The sequence below is a fragment of the Alternaria dauci genome, chromosome 5 (assembly GCF_042100115.1).
Source record: "Alternaria dauci strain A2016 chromosome 5, whole genome shotgun sequence".
Taxonomy (NCBI): Eukaryota; Fungi; Ascomycota; class Dothideomycetes; order Pleosporales; family Pleosporaceae; genus Alternaria; species Alternaria dauci.
In genome coordinates, this window is record NC_091276.1 from 650,223 (window position 1) to 674,435 (window position 24,213).

The 24,213-nt window shown below is 53.2% G+C and overlaps 7 protein-coding genes across 7 annotated transcripts; 4 read left to right on the forward strand and 3 right to left on the reverse strand.

The window, feature by feature from the left end:
* Positions 1–757: 757 nt before the first annotated feature.
* Positions 758–4,975, reverse strand: ACET3X_005746 (uncharacterized protein). Its single transcript, XM_069451882.1, has 2 exons — positions 4,706–4,975; positions 758–4,658 (listed from the first exon to the last, which is right to left on the reverse strand). Exons 1-2 carry the CDS (start codon positions 4,920–4,922, stop codon positions 3,847–3,849), a joined length of 1,029 nt encoding a protein of 342 aa, XP_069306106.1. The 5' UTR covers positions 4,923–4,975; the 3' UTR covers positions 758–3,846.
* Positions 4,976–5,318: 343 nt separating this feature from the next.
* Positions 5,319–8,559, reverse strand: ACET3X_005747 (uncharacterized protein). The gene is made up of 3 exons (XM_069451883.1): positions 6,155–8,559; positions 5,755–6,096; positions 5,319–5,706 (listed from the first exon to the last, which is right to left on the reverse strand). The coding sequence occupies exons 1-3, from the start codon at positions 6,234–6,236 to the stop codon at positions 5,513–5,515; spliced, it is 618 nt and encodes a 205-aa protein (XP_069306107.1). The 5' UTR covers positions 6,237–8,559; the 3' UTR covers positions 5,319–5,512.
* Positions 8,560–8,882: 323 nt separating this feature from the next.
* On the forward strand, positions 8,883–12,510 carry ACET3X_005748 (uncharacterized protein; the record flags this gene model as incomplete). Its single annotated transcript, XM_069451885.1, has 5 exons — positions 8,883–8,954; positions 9,191–9,211; positions 9,570–9,988; positions 10,038–11,451; positions 11,503–12,510. The coding sequence occupies 5 exons, from the start codon at positions 8,883–8,885 to the stop codon at positions 12,508–12,510; spliced, it is 2,934 nt and encodes a 977-aa protein (XP_069306108.1).
* Positions 12,511–13,221: 711 nt separating this feature from the next.
* ACET3X_005749 (uncharacterized protein) lies at positions 13,222–13,888 on the forward strand (the record flags this gene model as incomplete). The annotated part of the gene is made up of 4 exons (XM_069451886.1): positions 13,222–13,296; positions 13,349–13,364; positions 13,511–13,666; positions 13,734–13,888. 4 exons carry the CDS (start codon positions 13,222–13,224, stop codon positions 13,886–13,888), a joined length of 402 nt encoding a protein of 133 aa, XP_069306109.1.
* A 660-nt stretch (positions 13,889–14,548) lies between these two features.
* On the forward strand, positions 14,549–17,547 carry ACET3X_005750 (uncharacterized protein; the record flags this gene model as incomplete). The annotated part of the gene is made up of 7 exons (XM_069451887.1): positions 14,549–14,593; positions 14,657–16,137; positions 16,171–16,295; positions 16,340–16,979; positions 17,102–17,156; positions 17,267–17,443; positions 17,536–17,547. 7 exons carry the CDS (start codon positions 14,549–14,551, stop codon positions 17,545–17,547), a joined length of 2,535 nt encoding a protein of 844 aa, XP_069306110.1.
* Positions 17,548–17,919: 372 nt separating this feature from the next.
* On the reverse strand, positions 17,920–19,513 carry ACET3X_005751 (uncharacterized protein). The gene is made up of 2 exons (XM_069451888.1): positions 18,998–19,513; positions 17,920–18,944 (listed from the first exon to the last, which is right to left on the reverse strand). The coding sequence occupies exons 1-2, from the start codon at positions 19,363–19,365 to the stop codon at positions 17,948–17,950; spliced, it is 1,365 nt and encodes a 454-aa protein (XP_069306111.1). The 5' UTR covers positions 19,366–19,513; the 3' UTR covers positions 17,920–17,947.
* A 60-nt stretch (positions 19,514–19,573) lies between these two features.
* Positions 19,574–23,737, forward strand: ACET3X_005752 (uncharacterized protein; the record flags this gene model as incomplete). Its single annotated transcript, XM_069451889.1, has 8 exons — positions 19,574–19,779; positions 19,835–19,881; positions 19,967–20,120; positions 20,188–20,238; positions 20,643–20,787; positions 20,858–21,044; positions 21,161–23,104; positions 23,613–23,737. The coding sequence occupies 8 exons, from the start codon at positions 19,574–19,576 to the stop codon at positions 23,735–23,737; spliced, it is 2,859 nt and encodes a 952-aa protein (XP_069306112.1).
* Positions 23,738–24,213: the final 476 nt, after the last annotated feature.

Genomic DNA, 24,213 nt, shown 5'->3' on the forward strand with positions numbered 1-24,213 from the left:
ACAGTCTTGTCCATCTTCTGTAACCAGTGTGCTAGTATACTCTCCTCATCAGGATTGTTCTGAGACTTGAAGTTCATTTCCACCATCTCTCTCACAATAGAGACGACGCCAGGCATATGCTCGTCCTTTATTCGCAAAGGAGTTTCGTGATCAAACACCTCGCTGATCAAATTCAGTGTATCGTTGATCTTCCCTTGGATATCAGAATCGAAGATCTGCTTGTAACCGTACAACTGCCTAGCCCCACACCACAGTTGCAGGACGAATTGTGAAGCTTCGATATCGGATGTTACCCCATCGAGCGTGTTGGCGGCCTCGCGTTGTCCAGGCATAAACTCAGGCTCACGAACGAGGCAGAAGAGGACTACATCTGGATGAACCGGACAGGTGTTGTGGTGTTTGAAGTGATTGGTGAGACAGTCACGGCAATACACTCCGTGACAGGGATGAGATTGGCTTCGTATGCGGAAGACTCGTGCGGAGACAACTATGGCAGTCAGTAGAAAGCGTGGAAAAGGTTTTGGTGGTACGTACATGGGAGTGAATGTCCGCAGAGATCGCATCTTACGTTGCTCTCGATACATTCATCGAGGAAGGATTTGCGGTCTTTCAACGATGTATCCATGTTTTATTGTCGTTGGTGTAAGTAGGGATTCGAAAGACGGACGTGCTTCGCCTTCAAAGATATAGAAGAGAAAGGAGAGTTGAGTGCGTTCTTTTATCTTGTAGAAAGTGCTCCTGTTTATATGTGGCTAGGAGAGTGAGGGACTCCGCTACTGACTATATCACGCCCGTGATAACATGCCTAATCGACGAGAAAGCCTTGGTAAATTTAGTGCTACCAATAGTGAAAGCACTGTGTTGATTTCGAGTGAATAAGGGCTTGATCTAATTCATGCAGAGTCCGCTGGTAGCTCTGCTTCTGCCCAGCTTGCACATTTGCCAGCCTAACGAGAAACAGCAGACAAGGGTATGGTACAAGGTTACAAGCCTTTAAGGTAGTAGAAATGATGACGTGAAAGAGATACACTGGAACTGCTCTCTCACACCTCCGATGTATCAGGCGCTAGACCTGACTACTGATTGCAGTGGAGTTGATACAGATTTATCCGAAAATCACGGTCCGACATCACCTCGCTTTCTTCGCGGGATTTGAACCTCCAATCAAAAACTTCCGCCAGGCAGTCCGTGCAGCTTTTAACCTCATTTTTTGTAAGCGGAACAAAGCAGCCATTTTTATGATGCTCCCCCAACATCACCCGTGCCACCTCTCTAACACCAGGCCAGTACTCGCTGAATACAATAGGGATTCGGTACGGATTGTGCAATTCAGCCATCGAGGTCAAGCAAAAGGTGACTTCATCTTCGATATTAGAATCGTAGATGATCTCTTCCCTTTTGTAGAGATTGTGCAGGTTTTTCCAAATGAGCTTGACGAATGACTTGGCCTGTGTCCAGGTGTCGAAGTGATGAGCTAAATGGCAGTCATCGATAGGTACCGGTCGCGCGCCTTCGGCGACTTCGGGTTTGTCGGGTTTTAAGCAGGGTAGCTGTTTACAAAGGGGACATTTGATGGGTGGTCCGTGTACTGGGTCGGAATCGGCTTTCAATTTGTAGAGGCAATCATCCCCAAATTTGTGTGGACAGTCTGTGGACCTCATGTATCTGCGTTTAAACCGTTCGTCGATTGGCTCATGGTCTGCGTCAAACAGTTCCATACAAATGCCGCAGTGTTCGAGAATAAAGTCCTCGCTCAGAAAGTCGCAGCGCAAAGTCGCGGCGCGAATTACGCCTTGCTTTTGATGATGGCATTGTGCAGTTGTTGAAAATTTCGCTATCGTTGGGAGATGGAATAATATCGTTGAAACCTGACGTTGATTTAACCAGCCAAGTCCTTGAAACCAGTCGGTGCAAAGCATGAAATAGTCGTGGGGGAAGCCGCCTCTGATATATCCTGTTTTGTTGCCGTCGAAGGGCATTTCATCACACGCGTCGAATGGCGCAGAAGTCCAAGGAACCAAAAAACGCCATTCGATACCGTCGGCTCTCCGCAGTGGTGGATTCCAGCGCTCATACTTACGCCTTTATGGTCTGGTGGGTGCAAAAGCAAAACCACAAAGACCCGGTTCCCGCTCAAATGTTCAGAGCGGGCACCAAAACAAAAGAATGCTAGTCTGGGACCAGCAGCCTCAAAATGCTTTCTGTAACCATTGCTACCGTGAATAACACGTATACGACAGTATCAAGTGACGAGAAGAATAGTAGTTCCTAGCTCGAGAAGCAAAACGTCTAGTGAGCGTATTTCTTAGCGTGTGCGGTCTTCTCACTGCAAAAACTTTGGGGGTATTGACATGACAGTCTTCAGCTCAGTACTCAAAGAAATGTCGCTGACAGGACGAGACGGATGTAACAGTGATGAGCCTTTCCTCAAAGCCGTAGCTAATGGGTGGGTCGAAAGACTATCTGACTGTTCCTGGTCATGCGTACCCTTGGAGGTCGAAAGAGCGTCGAAAGGATCAAGACCGGCGGCGGACTCAACATCCGGCGATGATGGATGTAGCAGTGTTGAACGCTGTCGCGGCTTCTGCATGTCGACATCGCCACGATTCGATGCTGAAACAGTGCTGCATTTCCTTCGCATTGCTGACACTGGACAGTCTGTTTCGAACCATCCTACCTCATTGAAAGGGGCTATGATAGACTCGATCGAGTCACGGCGTGAGAGCTCTTGCTTGAGATTCGGGCGCCAGCTTGGTCTGCGGTTCGATGGAGGTTGCTGGTAGGGATGATCGCGGTTGCGATCGACTCGTCGTGTTCTTCGCACTTTGAGCGGCGTTACTGTGGTCTTGGGCGACAATGGCGGTGAGGGAGGGTACGCGTCGATGTCGATGCCGATGTCGACGTCGATGTCGATTTCTTCATTGTCTCGATGCGATGGCTTGGCTTGGAAGTACCAGGGTCCGACTTCCTTCTCGTGATAGCTAGGTGTAGTGGATGGACTACCTTCTCCGCGCTTGGCTATTCCGCCTCTTCGTGCAAACGACCTGCAGTTGCTGCAATCTCGGCACGAGTTTTGACAGGCGAGCGTATCGGCGCACATTTGGGAAGGCGCAAAGTTTATTGTCGTGTGATGGAGCCAGGCCTTGGAAGTCTGGGTAGACAAGCGTCGAGTGATTGAGGTAAATGATCTTGTGATGTTTTGATGCCCGATATCAAGCATTTGTATTGGATTGACGGCTAGTTAGAAGATAAAGAGAGGATGACTCGAATACGCCGACCACAGTCACTGTTTATGTCACTGTGGCTGGTCGCACGGTTGTTGTGAAGCGCGGGCGTTATCGAAGATGGTTGGTGCCCTGCATGGACGACCGTTGGCACAGTAAACGCCAACATGCGCACACTGCAAGCTCGGGGCCGCAGAAAACAAAAACAAAGGCTAATAGATGCGAAAGGCAGCATGGCAGCTAAGATGATTTGAATAATCTTTCACCGCTTCCCTGTCTGTTGACCACATACCGGTGTTTCTATGCTCGCTTGAACTGCCTCGATGGATTCTCCTTGCGCGCGATTACGACATCAGTGTTAACCCCAGTCTGCGCGTGATTTTGCTTCTGATGGATCGGCCAGTTGGTAGACCCTGCGTCTAATATTGGCGCCCGGTGCTGGTGGTAGGACGGACCGATCAGTGCGCCCGATTACTGTGCCCTGCATACTTTGATCTCCGAATCAAGGCGTATGCAGTTTGCGCGGCGCCAATTTCCCCATGATTTCGTTCAACGTATCCAACGATCGAGTTTGATCCGGCTACCCGTGGTATTCTCGGTTTGGTACGGTGCCCGCACGCGATCAAAACACATCCATCTCCTGGGTAACTCTCTTCCCGAACCAGTCCACCAGTTCGTCGCCGCCGCCATCATTCTTGCCGCTGAAGAAATCTGTCATGCGCATGTCATTTCCGTCGTCTTCCGTAGGCCACTCGATAGCGACATCGGGTTTCTTCCCTTCTAGAAGCTCCTTCGCGGTTCCCCACGAAAAGCGAGTCTCGCTGCCCCAGCCGAAAAGAGGGTCCATGTTCTGCTTCAGCCAGGTCTGTGTCCTTGGGTCGGACGGGTATCCGGAACCCCAAGCCACCTTGACCTCAGCATCTTCGTTCGCCTCGGTAGCGCGATTCTGGTATGGTTCGTAGCAGACGTCTAGGGCGGCGTCTCGGGTGACTTTGGCGCATACCGATGCTGCACTGACAACAGGGTACAGACTATCGGCTTTCTTCGCGACTGTGATCCGTATCGTAGGCCATATCCTCTCTAGCTTCTTCTGGTAGATTTCTGGTTTGCCAATGGTGTCGATGTAAATCTCCTTGACGTTGACTCCTCGAGCCAGCACTTCCTTGATCAGGTCGATGGTCGCATCCATGGCTTGGGCGTTGAGATTGTATACGTTGGGGGACAACATGTTCGCGGAGATGTCTTGAGCTGACATTACACGTGTTGCCCACCCGCCAGCCTCGTAGAGATCTGAGTCCTTGGTGCAGAGCTTGCGCATGAGGTTTGTGCGGACTTCGGGAGTTAGGACTTTGGAGTCGTCGAAGTGGTGCGTTTCGGCGAGGAGAGAGTGGTGGAGTTCGGTTGGTAGATAGAAGAGTCCGTATACCATGGGCCCTGGACATGTTAGCGACTGAAGGGACTCTCACGGGGCAGGCACGTACCCAAGACCGGACCTCGTCCAGCTTCATCAACACCCAGCACGACTTCTCCAGACATGTCGTCGGCTATTTGCTTCGGTATTGGTGAGAAATGCGAATATGACTTTCCGCCAAGAATGTCTGGCCTGTAGATTGAAGGTGCCATGAAGACATCGGAGGGCGGTGATTCCAGCTCAATGTCTTGAGTGTCCATGTGAACATCTTCCTGTGACTCTGCCATTTTTCACAGCGTCTAGATTCGGTAGTACAATCGCGGGCGTAATGTGTCGTATGTGGTTGCAAAGTAATCGGATGAGGGAGACGCGACGCGTTCTTCGGCGGTTGAGACGCGACCGAGGCGCTAACGACGTGAATGGTACCGGAGCACGGCAGAACAACGGCAAGAGCCCACACACACCTCATGCGTACACGGCACGTTGCATGCCGTTTTCCACACTTTTCTCCGAAACCTACTGCAATGGGTAATTTCGCGCCCGCAAGTCATGGTCGTGCTACCACACAAGCTGTCTCGCTGCATGAGTCTCGCCGAAGCCAGTCACTTTTCCCCCCGAGGTGGTTGCATGGATTGTAAGATGGGTGGTAGCACATTACAATGCGACTACGGAAACGCTACGTACGAGATCAATTGCGCTTATTTTACAGTCATTGCCACACGAGGCCTCCTCGAGAACCAAGGCAGTTCTACACACTCGTGCCCTATTTGACAGTAGGGGCGATCGCCTTGCTGACACTAGTCCGGACAAACTCTTGCATCCAATTTGGCAATCCTCTCAACATAGACACGTTCTTCATACTGCTAGGCAGTATCGCCTATCCGCCACGGCAGCTCATGATCCTCTCAAAAGCTGCATCTGCAATGTCACTCGGCTCAATGATTGCTTCTCCCGCCTTCTTGAGCCCCTTTTCTATAGGTATGATAAGAGGGGTGCGAGCGTAAGTGAGATGTATGGATGTCGTCAGCACGTTCGGGCTCTTGTAGTGGAGCTTGAGTTCCGCGTTGAGCGCTATCTTGAATCAGCATGCTGCATCAAAGAGCAAAGCAAACAACCTACATTCATGGAAGCCGAGAATAGCCGACTTGGTTGCGGAGTAGTCGGCCATACCACCGACACCCGTGAAGCTCGCAGTACTTGCGACTGTTACGATATGGCCCTTGTTGTTGCGGATCATATCTGGTAGGAATGCTTTGACGGTGTACCAATTGCTGAGCACATTGACTTGGAAGATCTTCTGGAGGTAGACGTCGGACGTGGAGAGAATGGTATGAGAAGCTAGGATGCCGGCGTTGTTGACGAGGATTGTCGGTGCGCCCATCCCGTCCTTGATCTTTTCGGCGACCGAATAGACCTCAGAGGGGTCAGTAACATCGCATTTGAAGAACTGTACACCAGCATCTGTCAGGCGCGTCAGTATTCGGCAATACTTGCCAAAGTGAGTGATGGTATGTCTTACGGCCCTGCAGACTGGGAGGCAGTTGCTGGATATCTAGCACCGCTACCCTTATTCCTTTTGCAAGCAATCTCGTGACCACCATCTCCCCGATGCCGCTACATCCTCCTGTGACGACTGCCACCTCGTGGCTCCAGTTCCATTTTGCCTTGTCACTTCGTAGCCTGCCCCCGTTAAGGGCAATTTGGTTAAGCTGGTTGTTGACAACGCTTGCTGAGCCAGCTATCAGAAACCCCGTCAAGGCCTTCAGAACCCGTCCATATATGCGTGCGTCTTGAAGAGCAGGAATTTGAGTCGTGATTTGGCTTCAAAGGTGTGCAGGCCCTTTTGTCAAGGCCCATAGTAGAGTTGCCGTCACTAGCGGATTGAATGCAATCTGACCAGCAGAAGTGGTAATGAAACCGACAATGTTTGTCAATGTTTCCGCCATATTTGAGTAAACACTTAGTGAAAGTAGAATACGGAATACGAGTGCTCTAGAAGAAATATCACTTATATAACTTTCTTTTGTGTGCACCGCGCGTTACCGGTCCGTTGGCATCGAAAGAGGGGGCTGATCATGTTGAAACCTCGGCTGATCTTACGTCTGAATGCTCATGTTTACTATACGGAACAGTTGGAAAGTCCGGTTGCGACAAATCGAAAAAGAGATGGTAGGAGCTGGCGGTGAGAAATACGTGCTGGGAGATGGGTATCTATCTCGGAACGTTGGTATGCGCATCGATATTCCGAGGTCGGAACCGAATCACACGCTGATAAATGGAGACGGTAATGTGTCTCGCGATAGCTCCCCATTCATTGTCCGGATTCTCGAGGACTTTTCGAAGAACGCAGCCATCTTGGCGATGATACACACGGACATTGCGCTGTCACTGGCATACTCTGCATCATGTTCTGAGTCTGTTCTCCAAGAATGCATTAGAGACGTGGCAAATGAGAATGTCGGACACCGCTGTCGGATGCGTTGCTTGTCGGGTGCAAAGATCCGCAGTGCTCCGGGCCAAGGTCTGATTAGTTGGCTATCGGGCCAAGCAAAACACGTGTTGCGGTGTCCTCCCACGAGAAACTCTGTGAGGATATGGCAGTGAAGGTTTGCCTTTTGAAGTCGCTTGTGATGGATATCTTCGCACACGTTACTTTATTTCCGCCGATGGTTGTGTATACGAGCACCGCTTTAGCCGGTCCTACGGAATCCACCGTGTATCCCTTACTGATTGGCAGATGCAAGGTGCGTGCGGGGAAATGCCTGGCTCTCGATTCTGAAACGAGAGCGGTCAGGAGCTGTCTAACCGCATTGGCTGCGTTGGATAACGAGGCGCCTCATTTGAGAGGATCGTCATCGTCGCGATGAAAGAGATGCATATGTGGCCACCGTAGTGGATCAACCGACTGAGCAAGTGCTGGCTGACAACGCCTCATTATCAAGCGCATCAGCATCTCCCAGCCGCAGGTAACAGCTCTGGCATGCTAAAGTCCAAATTCATGCTTCTGCACGACATGTCCACCATACTGGCGCGGCATGCGTAGCGGCATGCATCGGTGTTTGGGATGGTGGATGCCCCGCCAGTCCTTCGGCCGTGGAGGCTGCCCCTCCTTTGTACTGTATGGCGGTACTACTTGCTGCTGCAACCTTGACTGGTTCAACGACTTTCTGGGCGAGGAGCTGCCGGATGACGTGAGGGTATTGCGCACCGCCCGCCGGCATCTCCATCCCACTCCAGGGGCCTGGAACACGCTGTCGAGAAGCATTCAGAACCACGTTTGCCGCGCATATCGAGCTAGAGTGGGTCGGATGCAATCACGGAAGGCTGTGACAGCTGCGCGAAAGTGTGTGAACGGCTGGGACGACGCGCAGAAGGGTGGGATGCAGTGTAGGATCCGCTGCGGGCTCCGAGGCCATGACTACACAGCATTCGCAATGCTCACGACGAGCCTCGCCCTTGGTGCTAGGTGCTTTTTCTTAGAGTAGCGGTGCATGTACATACATACAGTACAAGGCCTTGCGGGAGAACAGGAGGGTCCATAATCTCGATTGGGCACAGTAGGCGACAAGCAGATGTGCAATATGTGCGGACGCTCGCAGCCAGCACTAGTGTTGAGCGCCACATTGTCCCCTGATGAGTGATGTGATGGACCCTGAGCTCAAGAGTCCAACGCTCCACTCCCGCTCCGTCTGTACAGTAGACTTGCTCTTTCGACGCTCCCAGGTTGAACCGTTGGCCAATCCTTCCAGGCTTTCTCAGACTGTCCTTAGCCACGACTCGTGCTGTGCATAGGCCGTCAAGTGCGCGCTGCTGCGACCCGCTTCATAGCGACTTGGGTTCCTGCCTACGTACCGAGCCTCCAACAACGATTCCGTCCCAACCCTGTAACACGACCAAGAACAGCGAGCAGCGAGGGCAGCAGCAAGGGCATTTGCCCCGTGTACGAATTATCTGTATGTTGACTGCGCTTTCCGTGTGCTGCGACAAGTGCCTGCCGCGTTCAGGTGAAACCACACCGCCCGCCAATCCCCCACACCAGCTTCCTGCAGAGTCGCGCTGACCGAACTGGCAGTGTATTTCTAGTATTTCTAGTTAGTATGGCCTACCAGGGCATGGGAGGGGGCAACGGCCTCAGATCTCCTCGCGAAGAATCGTCATTCCTTTCCCTGAATCGCGCCGCTCAGAACCACAACGGCGACGGCCGCGCGACGCTGCAGCGCCGCTTCACCACCAACAACATTCCCACCATGAGCACACCACTGTCGCCAATCGGGCAGCAACGCAGACAGGCGGCAGAGCCGGCCGAATTTACTACAGCGGTATGTGGCCACTCTCGTACAAGTAAGAGGCGGACGTGAGGTGCTGGCCCTCTGCCGCACTTTGCACATGGCTACTCAGCAGCTGTCGCAACCATGGCGGAGAGACTTTGAAACCGAATCCTTCAGCTCTGCAGGTTGCTGAAGTTGCTTTCCGTCAGCTGCATATATATATATATATATTTATATACGTATATCCGCGGTGAACAAGAGTCTGGGCTAACGACCAATGCCAACAGACGTACCACAAGCTCCAAGTTGTAAGTCTACTTCACTTCGTCTTCCACCGTCTCTCACCAGGTACCCCTCATTTTCCACGGCAAGTAAGATTGCAGCCGCCAAGGGTGCCTGACCAGGTGACGACGCGCAAATAAGTCAACAACAGTCTCTCGCCTTTGTTCCTCCTACACTCCTACACCACAACAACAATCCGCCGCCTCCGCAAAAGCCTCATTGCTATTATCACTCCTGTACATCTCACAGTCTCGACTCGAGACCCCCATTCCTTATCTGCATTCTCATTATTTCCCATTTGCACTCATCTTACGTCAAGGGCGACGCTGTTGCCTCACGACAAACCCTCTGGCCGGTCCGCGTGATCAACTAACAGCTTGCTAGCTTGAGAGGAAACGAATTGAACACGAGTATCTCAAAGAAGCGAAACGGCGCTTCGACGCTGAGATGGAGCTCCTCAATCTGCAGGCCCAGCACGGCGAGACTGAGTCCAACCGATTCTCAAACGATCACTACGGCGGCCCTGCTCACAGCCAGCCCACCACACCGCCTGAGTACAACGAAGTCAACGGCTTCCCGTCTGCTCTATCGCGTCCGAACCGTTTCAGCATGTCTAGTATCAACCCAGGTATCATTACACGCAGCAGCCGCGCCAACTCCCAAGTTACTTCTCCTCCTGCCAACTTCCAGGGAAACGGTAATCTTCCCTCTCACTCGATGCCAGGATCTCGCCGCAACTCTGATGAAGACCACGATGACTTTGAGAACGACGACTTCACCCCTCTGAGCCCAGCTGCCCGCAAGTAAGTCTACCCGTAATGGTTCCATCTTATGCAAAGCTGACTTAATCAGGAACAACCGCATGTCGATGCCCGTTACTAGAATGGACTATGGCAACCGTGGCGGTCTTCCAGATGTGACCTCTCTTCTGGGTCACATCGACACCGCCGGTTTCTTGTTTGGTGATGATGCAGCTGCTTCTCAAGACCACAAGGCGTTCCTTCAGATGGGCAACACAAAGGACGACTTTCCTGTCCTGGTCCGCCGCGATGGTGCTGGTAACGGTACGAAACTCTCTGCGTCTTCTGCTGCACTTGATTTGGCCTTCTCACAATCCCCTGGCTCCGATGCTCAGTCCACTGGCTGGAACAGATACCGTCACCGTCAGGCTCAACAGTCCCTTCCTGCTAACACATTCCGTAAAGCTTCCCAGATGGACGAGTATGAGTCCGGTCGTTCCAACGGCAATGTCGACAACACGCCCAAGAACAACCGTCGCTCCGTCGAGTTCAACTTCAGTCCCAAGAACAACGAGCCCAAGCGCGCTAGCTACACTGGTCCAGCCAACGGTATGCCGAAGTTGACCCAGTCCTACTCTACCAACGATGTTCCGACCCTCAAGAACGGAGTCAACGGCGCCAATAGTATTGGTTTCACACACTCGCAGCAGTTCCACAACCACAACGCTAGTCTGGGTCGCATTCCGTCAAATGTCCTGTCCAACCGTAACAGCCGGGATCTCTCACTTGTCAACCGTGAGCCTGAGTATCATTCTCCGCAGTCAGGCCTGCACGCAAGCGCTGCTCCTTTTGGTCCTGCAACCACGTCAGCCGCTACCAATGGCAACAGTGGTCTTCCATCGACTGTCGGTTCACCAACCATGTCGCAGTACTCCAGTGTTCAAGCCGCCAACCCGGGCTACTACGGATACGGTATGAACATGCTCAACAGCGCTATGAACGGTCTCAACCTTGGGGTTGGAGCTGGTCCCGGCCCTCAGTACGGCGGACCTCCTGCTTATGGTCCCAACGGCATGTACGGTGGTGGACAGCAGCAGTACAATCCATACGCCACTTACGGACCAGGTGGTCGTGTACAGGACAGCCAGGCTCGGGTCATCCAGAGCCGTCGTCTGCAGAACGATGCAAACAAGTACATGAACTACGATCTGAAGACTATGCCCCGCCACGAGATCTACAGTCTGTGCAAGGACCAGCACGGATGTCGGTTCTTGCAGAAGAAGCTCGAGGAGCGCAACGCAGAGAACATTCAAATCATCTTTGACGAGACTGCCCCTCACGTTGTTGAACTCATGACTGACCCGTTCGGTAACTACCTTTGCCAGAAGTTGTTGGAGTACTGCAACGATGAGCAGCGTAACACTCTTGTTCGCAACGCTTCCCCCGCCATGGTTCAGATCGCGTTCAACCAGCACGGCACTCGCGCCTTGCAGAAGATGATCGAGTTCATCTCCACGGACGAGCAGGTTTGTAATGACCGTCCATGATTCCCAACTTTTGAGCTAACCCCTTCTTAGACCCAGATGATTATCCGAGCCTTGTCAGGACAAGTTGTAGATCTGATCCAGGATCTAAATGGCAACCACGTCATTCAGAAGTGCTTGAACCACCTCAAGTCTGTGGAGGCTCAGTTCATCTTTGATGCTGTAGGCGAGAACTGCATCACCGTCGGCACCCATCGCCATGGTTGCTGTGTTCTTCAGCGCTGCATTGACCACGCTGTCGGCTTCCAGAAGGTCGACCTCATCCGCAAGATTACGGCCCATAGTTTCCATCTCGTCCAGGATCCTTTCGGCAACTACGTGGTTCAGTACATCCTCGACCTCAACGATGCTGCCTTCACAACACCCATGTGTCAAGGCTTCCAGGGCAAGATCTGCGAGTTGTCCAAGCAGAAGTTCAGTTCCAACGTCATCGAGAAGTGCATCCGCTGCGCTGAGCCGCACGTCAAGGGCATGATGATTGAAGAGTTGCTTGATGTCGAGCAGCTTGAGCAGCTTATGCGCGACTCATACGGCAACTACGTTATTCAGACTGCACTCGAGTTTGCCCCTGCCGAACTTTGCGTGCACCTTATTGAGGCCATGCGTCCGATTCTGCCTTCGATCCGCCAGACGCCTTATGGCCGTCGCATCATGAGCAAGGTCGGAGAGCGCGAGACTCGTCTGGCTGCATACACGGGTGGGCGTACCTCTTCTGGTCAAGCTTCTCCTGGTGCTGCCCAAGGCTCTGAGTCGGGTGCCGTGTTCAGTCAGGCTCTGCCACAGTACCAGCAGAACAACGTCTCGGCCAGCTACCAAGGCGCCAACGGTCCGTCTAGCTTCCAGACACCCATGTACACGGCAAACGCAAACTACGGCCCCAACATCATCTCGCCGCAGCCTCATCGTCAGCCTCACCGCCTGAGCAACCCACAACACATGCACAACCCTATGCAGGACAACCGCCAGAACTACCAAGGCTACCAGAACCAGCAACAGTACGGTGTGACTCAGGCCAACGGTAACAACGGCAGCTGGTTCTAGTAGAGCCAAGTGGCCGACGAGGTTATGACTTGACGAGCTACGGTCTGTCTGCAAACACATCACTAGCCAACATTGATGCCAGTAGATTACACTGGTGTTGGCGTTTGTCATGTTGATGGGTCGATTTTCCTTGCATCTATCGTTCTGTCTGTCACACTGGGCGGATGGATCGATCTTGTATAGTACGACTACACGAGCATCATCGCGAAGCCCCGGCAGCATTCGGCATTGACACGGCGTAGGGATACGATGGGTTACACGGCGTTTCTTCCCCTTTCACTGATTGTATTCTACCCCCTTCATTTTTGACCCATTGATTGCTTCCCCTTGCATGACTTGTCTTGACGATACGGCACCTCGGTGCACCAAAAGGAACGTTTCAGCATGAGCACGAACACGAACGAGCACGAGTACACTAGCACTGTCGCCGTATGGCGGCCAACCTTCTCCTTTGCAGACGCTTGCAATGGCGCTTGTCGTGAGCCTGGAGCTAGGTGGCAAGTCTTAAGTAGACAATTGTAGAATCAATATTCCAGAAGTTGTGCAACATGGGCGTGCGTGAAACAGGACATGAATTAATTGTACGAAGAGGCTCGTTTCTGCAAAGTTTGTAGTTGGAACTTTGCTGCCCGATGAATGCCGGCCAAGATTGCATCGATGTCATGAGAGGGGGCTCAGCGCGGGTGCCAGTTTGGCTGAGCATGTGAGACTATGACGCGATGCTTCCGCCTTCCGCATCCGGATCGACCATTTGAAACGAGCACCTTCCTCGTTGCTCCTAGACACGTACAAACCACGCCCCGATACAACCAACCAACCCTCTAACGTGGTCCGACAGCATTCTATCTTGCCGTGTCCGAAAGCACTATACTGCGATAAGACGACGGTCCGACACCCACGCTCTCCCGGCACTTTGCAACCCACCCTCGGTCGATTACGAGCCAGGAACCGCAACTCCACAAACTCCACAATACCAGACTGCGCTACTTAACAACTCCAGACACGATGCGCTTCGCTGTCTTCTCCTTCCTGGTTGCCCTCATCGCTACTCTCGCCATGGCCGCCGCACCCCACCGCTCCGTCATCATTAGCTGGCCAAACGACACGCCCGACGAGATTGTCGAGCAGAGCAAGGAGGCCATTCGCCAGGCCAAGGGTAGGGAGACGCTTTTCTACACCCTATGCACGATTGCAGGAGGCATGTACTAATAACAGTGGTTTAGGTGTCATTACTCACGAATACAACATCATCAAGGGCTTCGCTGCCCAGGCCCCGGCGTCGGCTCTCGAGATGGTGACGACGTTGAGCGATGTGTACAAGTGTGAGATTGAGGAGGATGGCATTGTTACTACGCAGAACGACAAGGTGGGCATCTGATGGGATGGTGGGGAGAGGATTGGGAGAAAGAAGGGGATGCAAGTTGACAAAGTCGCTCTTTGATCATTCGCCCTTGTGATGTATGATTGGAGTTGGCGCAAGGGCCGGGTTGGTTGGCGTTTTATACGAACGTTAGTCGCAAAGTGTATTGATGCTTTTGCTTTTGCGGTTGCCATGTACAGTGCAGTTTCATACATCTGTTGCGATAGTGATGTCCTTTGGATGGTGGAACCCTGCAGCGGCTCTTTCCCCGCGGATAGCAGCCAGCCCCAAGGGACGTGCATCCGTCTCAGCACAACGGCGGCTTCATGCGCGTCATGTCCCGGCAGGCAAGAGGGCAGCAGTGAAAGTCACGTTGATGCCCCTCACTCTACGACGCCCAACTCACGACTGCACGGCCCGGCAGACGAGGATTGACGACGTCGCCGCGCGAGTGTGCTGTATTTCGGCTTAGCGGTCGGATCACCCCCAACCTCACCGACGCGCGACACGTCCTCGAGCAAGGAACAGCCTGTGCTTGGTGGAGCACGTACTCTTCACCGCAACGCAAAAACGCAAACTCGAGATGCATGACTGCTACTCACTTTATTCCGTCCGGATACTAGCATACACAAACCTGCACGCGGGTAACAAGCCCCGCGACACACCACCACCGCCGCCATGGACGACTTCAAGCCCGAGCTGCTAAAGGCTCTCCTCGACTGGGTGCGTCTCTACACATGTCTTGCACCATAGGCTCGAGTGGCACTGCTAACACCTCGCGCCCAGGTCAACACGTTCGACCTCCCCCACAGAATCACATCGCTCAGCCAGCTCGAAGACGGCCAAATACTATGGCAGATCCTCGCCGACATCGACGCCGACTACTTCAACGAGTCGCTGCCCAATTTTGAAGAAAACCACCGCCGCCAGTCCGACAATTGGATACCGCGATGGCAGAACCTCAAATACATCGAACGCACAACCTCGACGTACATACGCGAAGAATGCGAGCAGCTGCCCGTCCTCACCAAACGCATGATACCAGACCTCAAGGCAGGCGCGCGGGACGGCTCCACAATGCTTGTTGCGAAGCTCACCATGGCCGTGCTGCTGGCTGCATGCTTCTCGCCGCGGAGCAACCAGCGGATGCTGCAAGTCATGCCAAAGCTCGGCCAGAAGACGGCCGAGACCATTGCCGAAGCCATACAAGAGATGCAGGCCTTGGACCAGCGCATGTCGGAACTAGGCGTAGATGCCGAGTTGACCTCCGATCCAGTGCCCACAGGGTATAGAACGCCCACGCGAGCAATGTCTGGGCAACCGCCGCCAGCAGGGAATGAGCTGGAGCAGGAGGCACAACTGTTCGAGGCGAACAAGGATAGACAAGCACTGAAGGCGCAAGTTGGAAAGCTACTTGACGAGCTGAAGATCTCAAGAGAACGGATAGCAAAGCTCGAGGAGGAAGTCGCCGAAGCAACTGCCTACCTCGACGTCCGGGCCGGCCAGGCACAACGAGCCCAATCAGACGATGTCGAGAACTTACGGAACGACCTGCTGCGCGACCGACAGTACATTGACCAGCTCGAACAAGACCTTGTGCACACGAGAGAAATCATGGAAAGCCAGAAGCGGCGTCTCGATCGGTTAGAGGGCGAGGAAGGATCCAAGCAGGAGCTGCGTGATCAGCTACAACTAGTCAAGGCGGAGCGCGATGAGCTGAGCCAAAAGGCCAAAGCCAACGAGAACCTGAAGAAGAAGATCGAGTCTCTCACCAAAGAAACCAAGCAACTGGAGTCGCTCCGGGAAGACTACCAACAGGCCCGCGAGCGATTAGCGCAGCTTGAACAAGTCGAGGAGCGCAACGACATCCTGCAGAACATCATCAAGGAGAACGGCCAGACGCTTGCCAATGGCGAGCAGGCCATTTTTGAAGAAAAGGGCAAGCGGACACGAGTTGAGCATGAGAACTTGCTCCTCATGAAGCAACTGGAACAGACCCGCGAACTACAGTACAAAGCAGAAGACGCTAAACAGGAGCTCGAAGAACGGATACGCGAACTGGAGTCATCGAATCACGCAGACCGCGGTGACAGCCTGGAAGACGAGCTCATACAAGACGAACAGGATACTGAGGTGAAGCCGGTGTCTGACGGACGGGTGAGCGCAGACGCCATCGCCCTGCAACAGAGAGTGGATATCCTGAATGCCCGCCTCAAGTCGTTGGAAAGCGAAACTCTTAAGCAGATGCAGGAGAACCTCGGTCTACGGTCTGACATGATGGCGGAAAAGGACGAGAACAGCCAGAAACCTTTCCTGGAGCAGAACGAGAAGCTGACGTCGGCTCAAACCGAGCTGGAGGAGCTCCGTCGCCGGTTGCGCGAGCAAGACTTGCAAATGGCCGAACTCCGCAATGAACTCAACAGAAGTACGTGTCGCGATGCGTTTACGAGATTGTGCTAACTTTGCTAGAATCCGACATCGACGACGACACACGGTCAGCTGCTGTCCAAAAGGAACACGAGCGCCTGCTGGTACTGCAAGAAAGGACTAATGACAGACTACGAGAGCTCGAGCTTGCCAACGCAGAGAAGTCGGGTCTTCTACGGGCAGCCTTGCTCGACCGTCAGAACCTCCCGCCAGAGCTTCTCGAACTTAAGAGGGTCGAGACGATACGGCAGATGCGTGAACGGATAGAGTCTGTCATCAAGGCACCACCAGAAGTACAGCCACAAACGCTAGATACCACGAGTACGGAGATTGCCGAGACGGTACTGTCCGCCGAAGCAGCCCTAGAGAAGGCAAAGAAGGTAAGTGCCAGACAAGCATCTCATAGCAAATCTTCTTCGGCCTTTGATGCGGCGATTTCGACAATGAAGAGACAGCTCGAGCCATCACTCACTGCAGCTACTCTTGTCTCGCCGACTTCGCCGTACAAGCATCGTCTGGGCAAGGATAAATCATTGTCAGATATGTCTACTTCAACAGCTGGGACGGGACAAACTACGTGGGGCCGCATGGCGCAGCTGGTCTCGCCCAAGCGGAGAACCAAGTCGACGTTTCAACCGTCCAATGACTCTGTGGCAAGTTTGTCCTCGGCCTGGCTGCCTGAGTATACGCACACCTTTCAAATCGACTTTTAAACCTCCCTTCCTCTCATGTACTCTAATTCAATGCAATCACGCCGTTGCTAATACGAACCCAGGACCTCCAAGACCAACTCACCACCTCTAGCGCCCTCCGCGAGCAGCTCGAAGCCGCGCGGAAGGAGACGTCAGAGAAGGGCTCGGTATGTCGCGTCCCCTCCATCTCGCGTTCAGCAGCCTGGCAACCATGGATATGGTAGTCTTGTGGCTGTTTGTTTAAATCTATGCCCAACCCAAATGCCAACAAAGACAGGTCGAACTCCAACAAGAAGTCGAAAACCTGCGACGCGAAAACGCCCTCGTCAAGAGCATGTGGTATGACATGAACCAGCGGCTCCTGAGCAACACGGTTATCCTGCAAAGACGCAGCGAAGCACCCAAGGGCTGGCTCGGAAAACAAAGAGCTGTTGTTGGTGGCGGAAGCGTCTTAGTACGTTAGCTCCCCTCTTCCTTTATTTTGTCAACGGGGGTGCTTCGTGTACCCCCAACCCCTCCTTCCAACACATGGCTAATGAGTCTCAGGGCAGGAGGTAGCAGGAACGGGGACACCAGCGTACTCGTCGTCGTCGTTGAGCGGAGTGGCAACAGTAGGCGTACCGCGTCCACCGATGACGACGACGACGAGCATGACAATGACTGGCTCCTCGGATAGCGTGCTCGTCTCTTTTCTCTTCATTACGCATTTTGTAGGGTCGGAGAATCGGGTTTGGTTCAGCATAGCGCAGGTTTGGTGGCATTTGTATTGCGTGAGGATGTATAGACGTATTGTCTTTTGTCACTTATACCCCCTTTTATTTATATGCGGTAGTAGTAGCTTCTAGCAGGAGACGAAGAAGAAATAAATAAAAGACAAAGATGTATGACCGATTCTGGACTTGGCACTTCAAAGCTGGATTTACGTTGCATGTATATGTGTATCTACCGTTTCTTTTCATCATTTCTTTTCTTGTTGTTTCACCAAATGTCTAATCCCACTCTTTACAATCTCAAACTCGACACCCCTGCCCTCCGACGGCGGAGCCCACGGCGCAAACACCACCTTGAACCAGCGCCGCCACCTCGCTACATGGTTCTCTTCTGCATCGTTCCACTGGTCCTGGCCATTAACAGTATGGATCAGTGGTCCTCTGCTAGCAAAGACGGGCATCTTTTTTAGCACGATGCGGCACGCGAGTTGGTTTGTCCATACGAGGCCGAGGGAGGGCGTCTTTTGCACGTGGGCTTGTTCGTATTGCGAGTCGCCCCAGCCGGTGAACCAGCGTTGTTGGTGGTCGAGAGAGAGGGGGTCTGGGGAGAGGATGAGGGTTTCGGTGGGTTGGGAGGCTGGCTCGGGGGCGTGGGTCGTGTTGTTGTCTGCATGGTCTGCTTGGCTGTTGGTCGAGGTAGTACGCACAGTGCCTTGGCTGTTAGTGGATGTTGTTCGTGAAGCAGTGTTGGAGGATACAGCAGACGGCGCCTTTATGAATCGGTCGGCGACCTGGTTGGCGACGACGATAGTTATGCCTTTTGTGCGCGCGAGTTCTCTGAGCAGTTCGCCTAGCTGTACGAGCTGTGTGCCTCGTCTGGCCATGGCCGCGGCTCCATTTCCTGCGCCCTGCTTCTCGAACTCGGCGCGGTAGTTGGCGGCCACAGAGTCCAGGATGACGAGGCCGATGTCATGCTTCTCGATGGCTACAGGTAGCTGGTAGCGCAGAATATGCTCCTGCGATTCAAGATCGGGTGTCTGTATGCTCAACACGCGCGAGAGTGACGGCTTCTGGTCGGCGGGCAGTGAAGCGAGGGCCGGGTGGGAGGACAGCAGCTGGGCGAGACGGGTCGTAGATAGTACTGCCTCGGTAGATATGTAGACTGCCGATTTGGCAAGACCTTGGGGAGGCGGCAACTGTGAAGCCAACAGCAAGGTGAGCAGTAGTTGCGTTTTACCGGCACCACTAACGCAGTCAGTATAGTCTTGTTGAACAACACCCCACCCGTACTGACGTACCTCTCACCCGTCACCTCTACCAGGTACCCGCGCGGAATGCCTCCACACAAGGCCGCGTCGAGCTCTTCATCCAAGGTGCTTATACAAGTCCATCCATGGTTCGGAGCGTCCGGGTTACCCGATGCGGCAAGGAAGGAATTGCCGACTGCTTCCTCTCCGCCGAAACCCAGTTGGTGGTGTAGGGCCGCCATCACGGCATCTGCGAGCTTCCTCACCTCTCCCGCCGGCAGCTGGGCGCGTTTGGCCACGTCGGCCGCGTCCAGGGTGAGCAGGTCATTTGAGGAGATGAGGGCCTTGTCGAGCGAGGGCAGCAAATGGGTGTAGGGTTTCGCGTCAAAGTCAGGCAGCACCTGCAGCAGATCCGTCATGGGCCAAAGTGTCGCATTTGCGCGGCTCTGCGGATGGGCACGCGCGAGTTCGGTTCTGGACTCGCCCTCTTTCGGTCCAATGTCACGGGCGGAGAGAGGTTGGGACAAACGTTGGCGGTTGGATGCTTTGTCTGACGCGTGATGAAATGTGTTCGCGTATGTTCGAGAAGCGCTTGGCGGCTAGTCGATTAGTCCGTCGACAGAGGCCATGGTGGGGGTCTTCCGTTTCTCCCAAGGTCCGTGTCCTACGTCACTCCCTGTCCCCCCGCTTCTCCACACGTTGGCATACATCAGCCACTCCTCCAATCCCAGTCTGCCCAAGACCAAGGCCCAGACATCGACACCTCAGGCTATCTACCTAGCCTGCGTAGAGCTCGTAAGCAATGACCGCATAGGCGCGCAAATATCATCCAAGTAGCTACAGTCCATAGTCCCGTCCAACTCGAGTGCCTTGTAACCGTCGTCGTAGAACTGCCCAAGCAGATTTCTCCGATTACCCGGTCCGCCCACGCGACGGTGCGTGTCTGTTATGAGTTCGCGCTACCGCAGACGCTTCCACTCGTCCGTAACATAGATAGCTGCTTTCTAACAGGCCCACTAGTACCCCTCGGGAGCACCAGCCTTGCGCGCCTACCGTATCCTCACGACCGAGTCTCTCTCGCATTTGCTGTGCTTCCAGCGCGGCTCATCTTTTCCGGTCCTATATCCCTGTCCTGCTGCATCTTGGAGAGCACAATATCGCCCATTGGAGTACCGTAAGTTGTTGCGCAAGAGTGTACATTGACTACAGCAGCTCCAGCAGCTTCATTTAACTTTTACCAGTCGAACAAACGCCAAACTATTCGCAGCCCATCTAGGACCTGACGCTACTGTGTAAGTTGCATTTCTCCTTGCATGGGCCTTTCGTTGGTTCTGCACAGCGGGTCATTCACCTCTCTCGTCTGCCATGGTCCGCGTCACGTTCCGGGTCAGCGGTCGGCTACCTGGGCGGCCTACTTGCATCACCTTGTCTGTTTATTACAAAGCCTATCGCGCGTTTCACATGCCCAGTTATCGTGTGGACCCACCCCCAGACATACTTTCCCCATTCGTCTCGAGTCTTATAAGAAGCTTCCCTTCCCAAGTACCTTGATGCTCTTCGCGAACCTTGAGTAGTACCCATGCCGGCCTACTGTCTTCAGGACTGTCACTATTTCTATCGCAGTGCCTTGCGGCATCTAAACATTGCCACCTCCATCTCTCCTCTCTACGCGTAACTGACACACTCGTCATGGCAGTCCGCACTTTTACCCAACCGTCCTCCCTCGGGGACACACTAGTCAAAGCATCCAAGATGCCTACCTCAGAAGGCAACGACACGACTCGCTCGTTGGAGAACGCAAAGAACAGCACACAGTCTCACCCTGCCGAAGCACAGGCACCGTTAGCGAGCCATACGAACCCAAACTCAAGACCAGGCATTACCTTTGCACACGAAGACAGTCTCCCAAAGCTTCCTATTCCAGAGCTAGACAGTTCATGCAAGAAGTACATTGCTGCCCTCAAGCCCTTGCAGTCACCAAAGGAACACAGCGACACGGTTCACTCTGTAGAAGACTTCCTCAAGACGGATGGTCCAGTGCTCCAGGAAAAGTTGAAGAGATACGCTAGTGGAAAGAACAACTACATCGAGCAGTTCTGTAAGTCCATGTCTTGTTTTCCAGATGGCACGAGTGAGCAGTATTTGCGGCCGTTCCATAATCGACAGTTGAAAGTGTCATTCATATCCACGCATCATACGCTGACCTATCACTAGGGTATGATTCCTATCTGAATTTTGACAACCCGGTGGTACTTAATCTAAACCCATTTTTCTTACTGGAGGATGATCCCACCCCAGCCCGCAACAACCAGGTCACTCGCGCAGCCTCGTTAGTGGTCTCGGCACTGTCGTTTGTCAGAGCTGTTCGACTGGAAGAACTACCGCCTGACACAATCCGCGGCCAACCGCTGTGCATGTACCAATACTCGAGACTTTTTGGTACTGCTAGGATACCCACCGAACATGGATGCCAGATTGGTCAAGATCCGACGTCCAAGCACATCGTCGTCATGTGCTATGGCCAGTTTTACTGGTTTGACGTTCTGGATGATAACCACGATCTGATCATGACAGAAAAGGATATTGCGCTCAACCTCCAAGTCATTGTAGAGGACGCACAGGAGATACCGATCCAGGATGCTGCCAAAGGAGCACTGGGCGTGCTCAGTACGGAGAATCGAAAGGTCTGGGCGGGCCTGCGCGATGTGTTGCACAGGGAGGAAGGTTCAAACAATTCCGACTGCCTCAACATTGTCGACTCGGCACTTTTCGTCTTATGTCTGGACTACACCGAACCACAGACAGGCGCTGATCTCTGCATGAACATGCTTTGCGGTACGAGCAAGATTGAGCGCGGTGTTCAAGTGGGAACATGCACAAACCGCTGGTACGACAAGCTGCAGATCATCGTTTGCAAGAATGGAAGCGCTGGTATCAACTTCGAACACACCGGGGTCGATGGCCATACAGTACTAAGATTCGCATCCGATGTATACACAGACACCATCCTCCGGTTTGCCAGGACCATCAACGGCAGTGCGCCAAGTCTTTGGGCTTCTTCCAGCCCAGATCCTGCAAAGCGCGACCCAGACAGTTTCGGTGATGTACAAACAACGCCTCACAAGCTTGAGTGGGACATGTTGCCGGAACTCAGCACAGCACTTCGTTTCGCCGAGACACGCCTAGCAGATCTTATCCAACAGAACGAGTTTGCGACTCTGGAGTTTCCCCACTATGGAAAAAACTTTATGACTTCGATGGGTTTCTCTCCAGATGCTTTTGTCCAGATGGCCTTCCAGGCAGCGTACTATGGGCTGTATGGACGGATAGAATGCGTATATGAGCCCGCCATGACCAAGATCTACTACCACGGACGTACGGAAGCCATTCGGTCTGTGACAGAAGAGTCAGTTGACTTTTTGAAAACGTTCTGGGGCGAGAATCCGGCAGCGCAAAAGATCGAGGCACTCCGAAAGGCTTGCCAGAAGCACACTGAGAACACAAAGATCTGTTCCAAAGCGCAAGGTCCTGACCGACATCTCTACGCCCTATACTGCATCTGGCAGCGTGCCATTGACGAGTCAAACGACACAGCTAGCAGTGATAGTTGGGACTCTACGCGACCATCCAGCGCTGATGCATCGGGCGTAGGATCACCCAACCGCAACTCGATACTATCAGAGAACGACTCCATCTCCAGTTCACCGCCACCAGCGCCAGTGCAACACTCAGTGCCCGCCCTCTTCGCCGACAGCGGCTGGGACAAGATCAACCAAACCATTCTCTCCACCTCAAACTGCGGCAACCCTTCGCTCCGTCAATTCGGTTTCGGCCCAACATCCGCCGACGGATTCGGCATCGGCTACATCATCAAAGACGGCAGCATCTCCATCTGCGCCTCGTCCAAGCACCGCCAAACCGCGCGCTACATTGACGCGCTCGAATCCTACTTCTTGGAGATCCGCAAACTCCTCCGCCAGATCAAACGCCGCGGTACTTCGGCCGATAAAACCGCAACCCGTGCCCGCGAAGCAGAAGACCGACCCTTGGCTAGCCGTTTCAAGAGCAGAGGCAGAATCATCCTAGGAGACGGCGGCAAGCAACAGACGCCCGCAGAGAGCATAGTAGATGATGACGACGACGACGGTCTTGGTGGATGTAGGACTCCCCCTTCCCCTCCTTCCCTTCTCTCCCTCGATGAAGTCTCGAGCCATGCTTCTTGTTCCTCTTCTTCTTCTTCTTCTTCTTCTTCTTCTTCTTCTCCCTCTACACCTCCCTTTTCGAGAGTAGGTGGTTTGCCGCCTACGCCTCCGCATTCTCCGCCGTTTAAACCCATGACGCCTGTTTTGATGAGTTCGCCGCATAAACCGATTCCGGTTGTGAAGACTGTCAAGGCGAGGAAGGTGCCGACTTCGGCGCGGAAACCGATCTTTTACTCGTCGTAGTGTTTTTTTTTCCTTCTCCTTTTGTTCATTCATCGTTGTATCTTTCCTTGACCCTAGAGGATTGTCAAGAAGCATGGAGAACAGCATTGCAAGAGACTTCATTGCCCCCACCCACCTACCCACCTATCACATTTCTTCTACCCCAATAACAACAACAACAACAACATCCCCCTTGCACGTTTCATTTTGGCTGATTTGTTGCTTTTCTTGCCCGATTATAGATGGCTTCTTCGATGCGGGAATGCTTCGTCAGGCACTCAACGCCAATCGAGCGCAGAACGAACCCGTCGAGCGCGACGTTATACGCAGGAATATTGGGAGGAGGCTGAGGTTGGCGGAGTACTAGTAGTAGTTGTTTAGGGACTGAAGGGGTCTGGCTGGATGGATGGAAGGCATGGTTGTATGGAGATACAGTGTAGGGATGAAGTAGGATGGGTGTGGCATACAGTATATTAGGATGAAGCAACGCGATGTATCGCTGATACAATGGAATACACATCTTACTCATCCAATAGCCATGCCAATCAAACGTCTTGGCTCACACAACGGGCTACGAAACATCGTGTGGGATAGGTGACTACGGCTCTAAAGTCAGATCATCAAAGATAAAAGAAAATGGTACAAACAGCGACCATTGGCTGTGATGATGCATGTAGGTAAATAATTGACAGAGTACCTTGCAACCACATTTTCTCAAGTACCCTTCCATGCGAAAGACTGCAGTGCAAACAGAGTAATGCTGGGTGCCCTAGATTGTAACTGATCGTCTCCAAAGCGTTACCTTTATCGCCACATACACAACCTGTATCTATAGCCTGAGTT

Excerpts from the sequence above, each read along its gene's own strand:
- ACET3X_005746 (XM_069451882.1), bottom strand. The coding sequence starts at position 4,922 with ATGGCAGAGTCACAGGAAGATGTTCACATGGACACTCAAGACATTGAG. Across the intron at positions 4,659-4,705 it reads TGGACGAGGTCCGGTCTTGG|GGCCCATGGTATACGGACTC; the intron begins GTACGTGCCTGC and ends TAACATGTCCAG.
- ACET3X_005747 (XM_069451883.1), bottom strand. The coding sequence starts at position 6,236 with ATGGTGGTCACGAGATTGCTTGCAAAAGGAATAAGGGTAGCGGTGCTA. Across the intron at positions 6,097-6,154 it reads GCCTCCCAGTCTGCAGGGCC|ATGCTGGTGTACAGTTCTTC; the intron begins GTAAGACATACC and ends CGCGCCTGACAG. Across the intron at positions 5,707-5,754 it reads TATTCTCGGCTTCCATGAAT|CGCTCAACGCGGAACTCAAG; the intron begins GTAGGTTGTTTG and ends GATTCAAGATAG.
- ACET3X_005751 (XM_069451888.1), bottom strand. The coding sequence starts at position 19,365 with ATGACGGATCTGCTGCAGGTGCTGCCTGACTTTGACGCGAAACCCTAC. Across the intron at positions 18,945-18,997 it reads GTAGAGGTGACGGGTGAGAG|TGGTGCCGGTAAAACGCAAC; the intron begins GTACGTCAGTAC and ends TGACTGCGTTAG.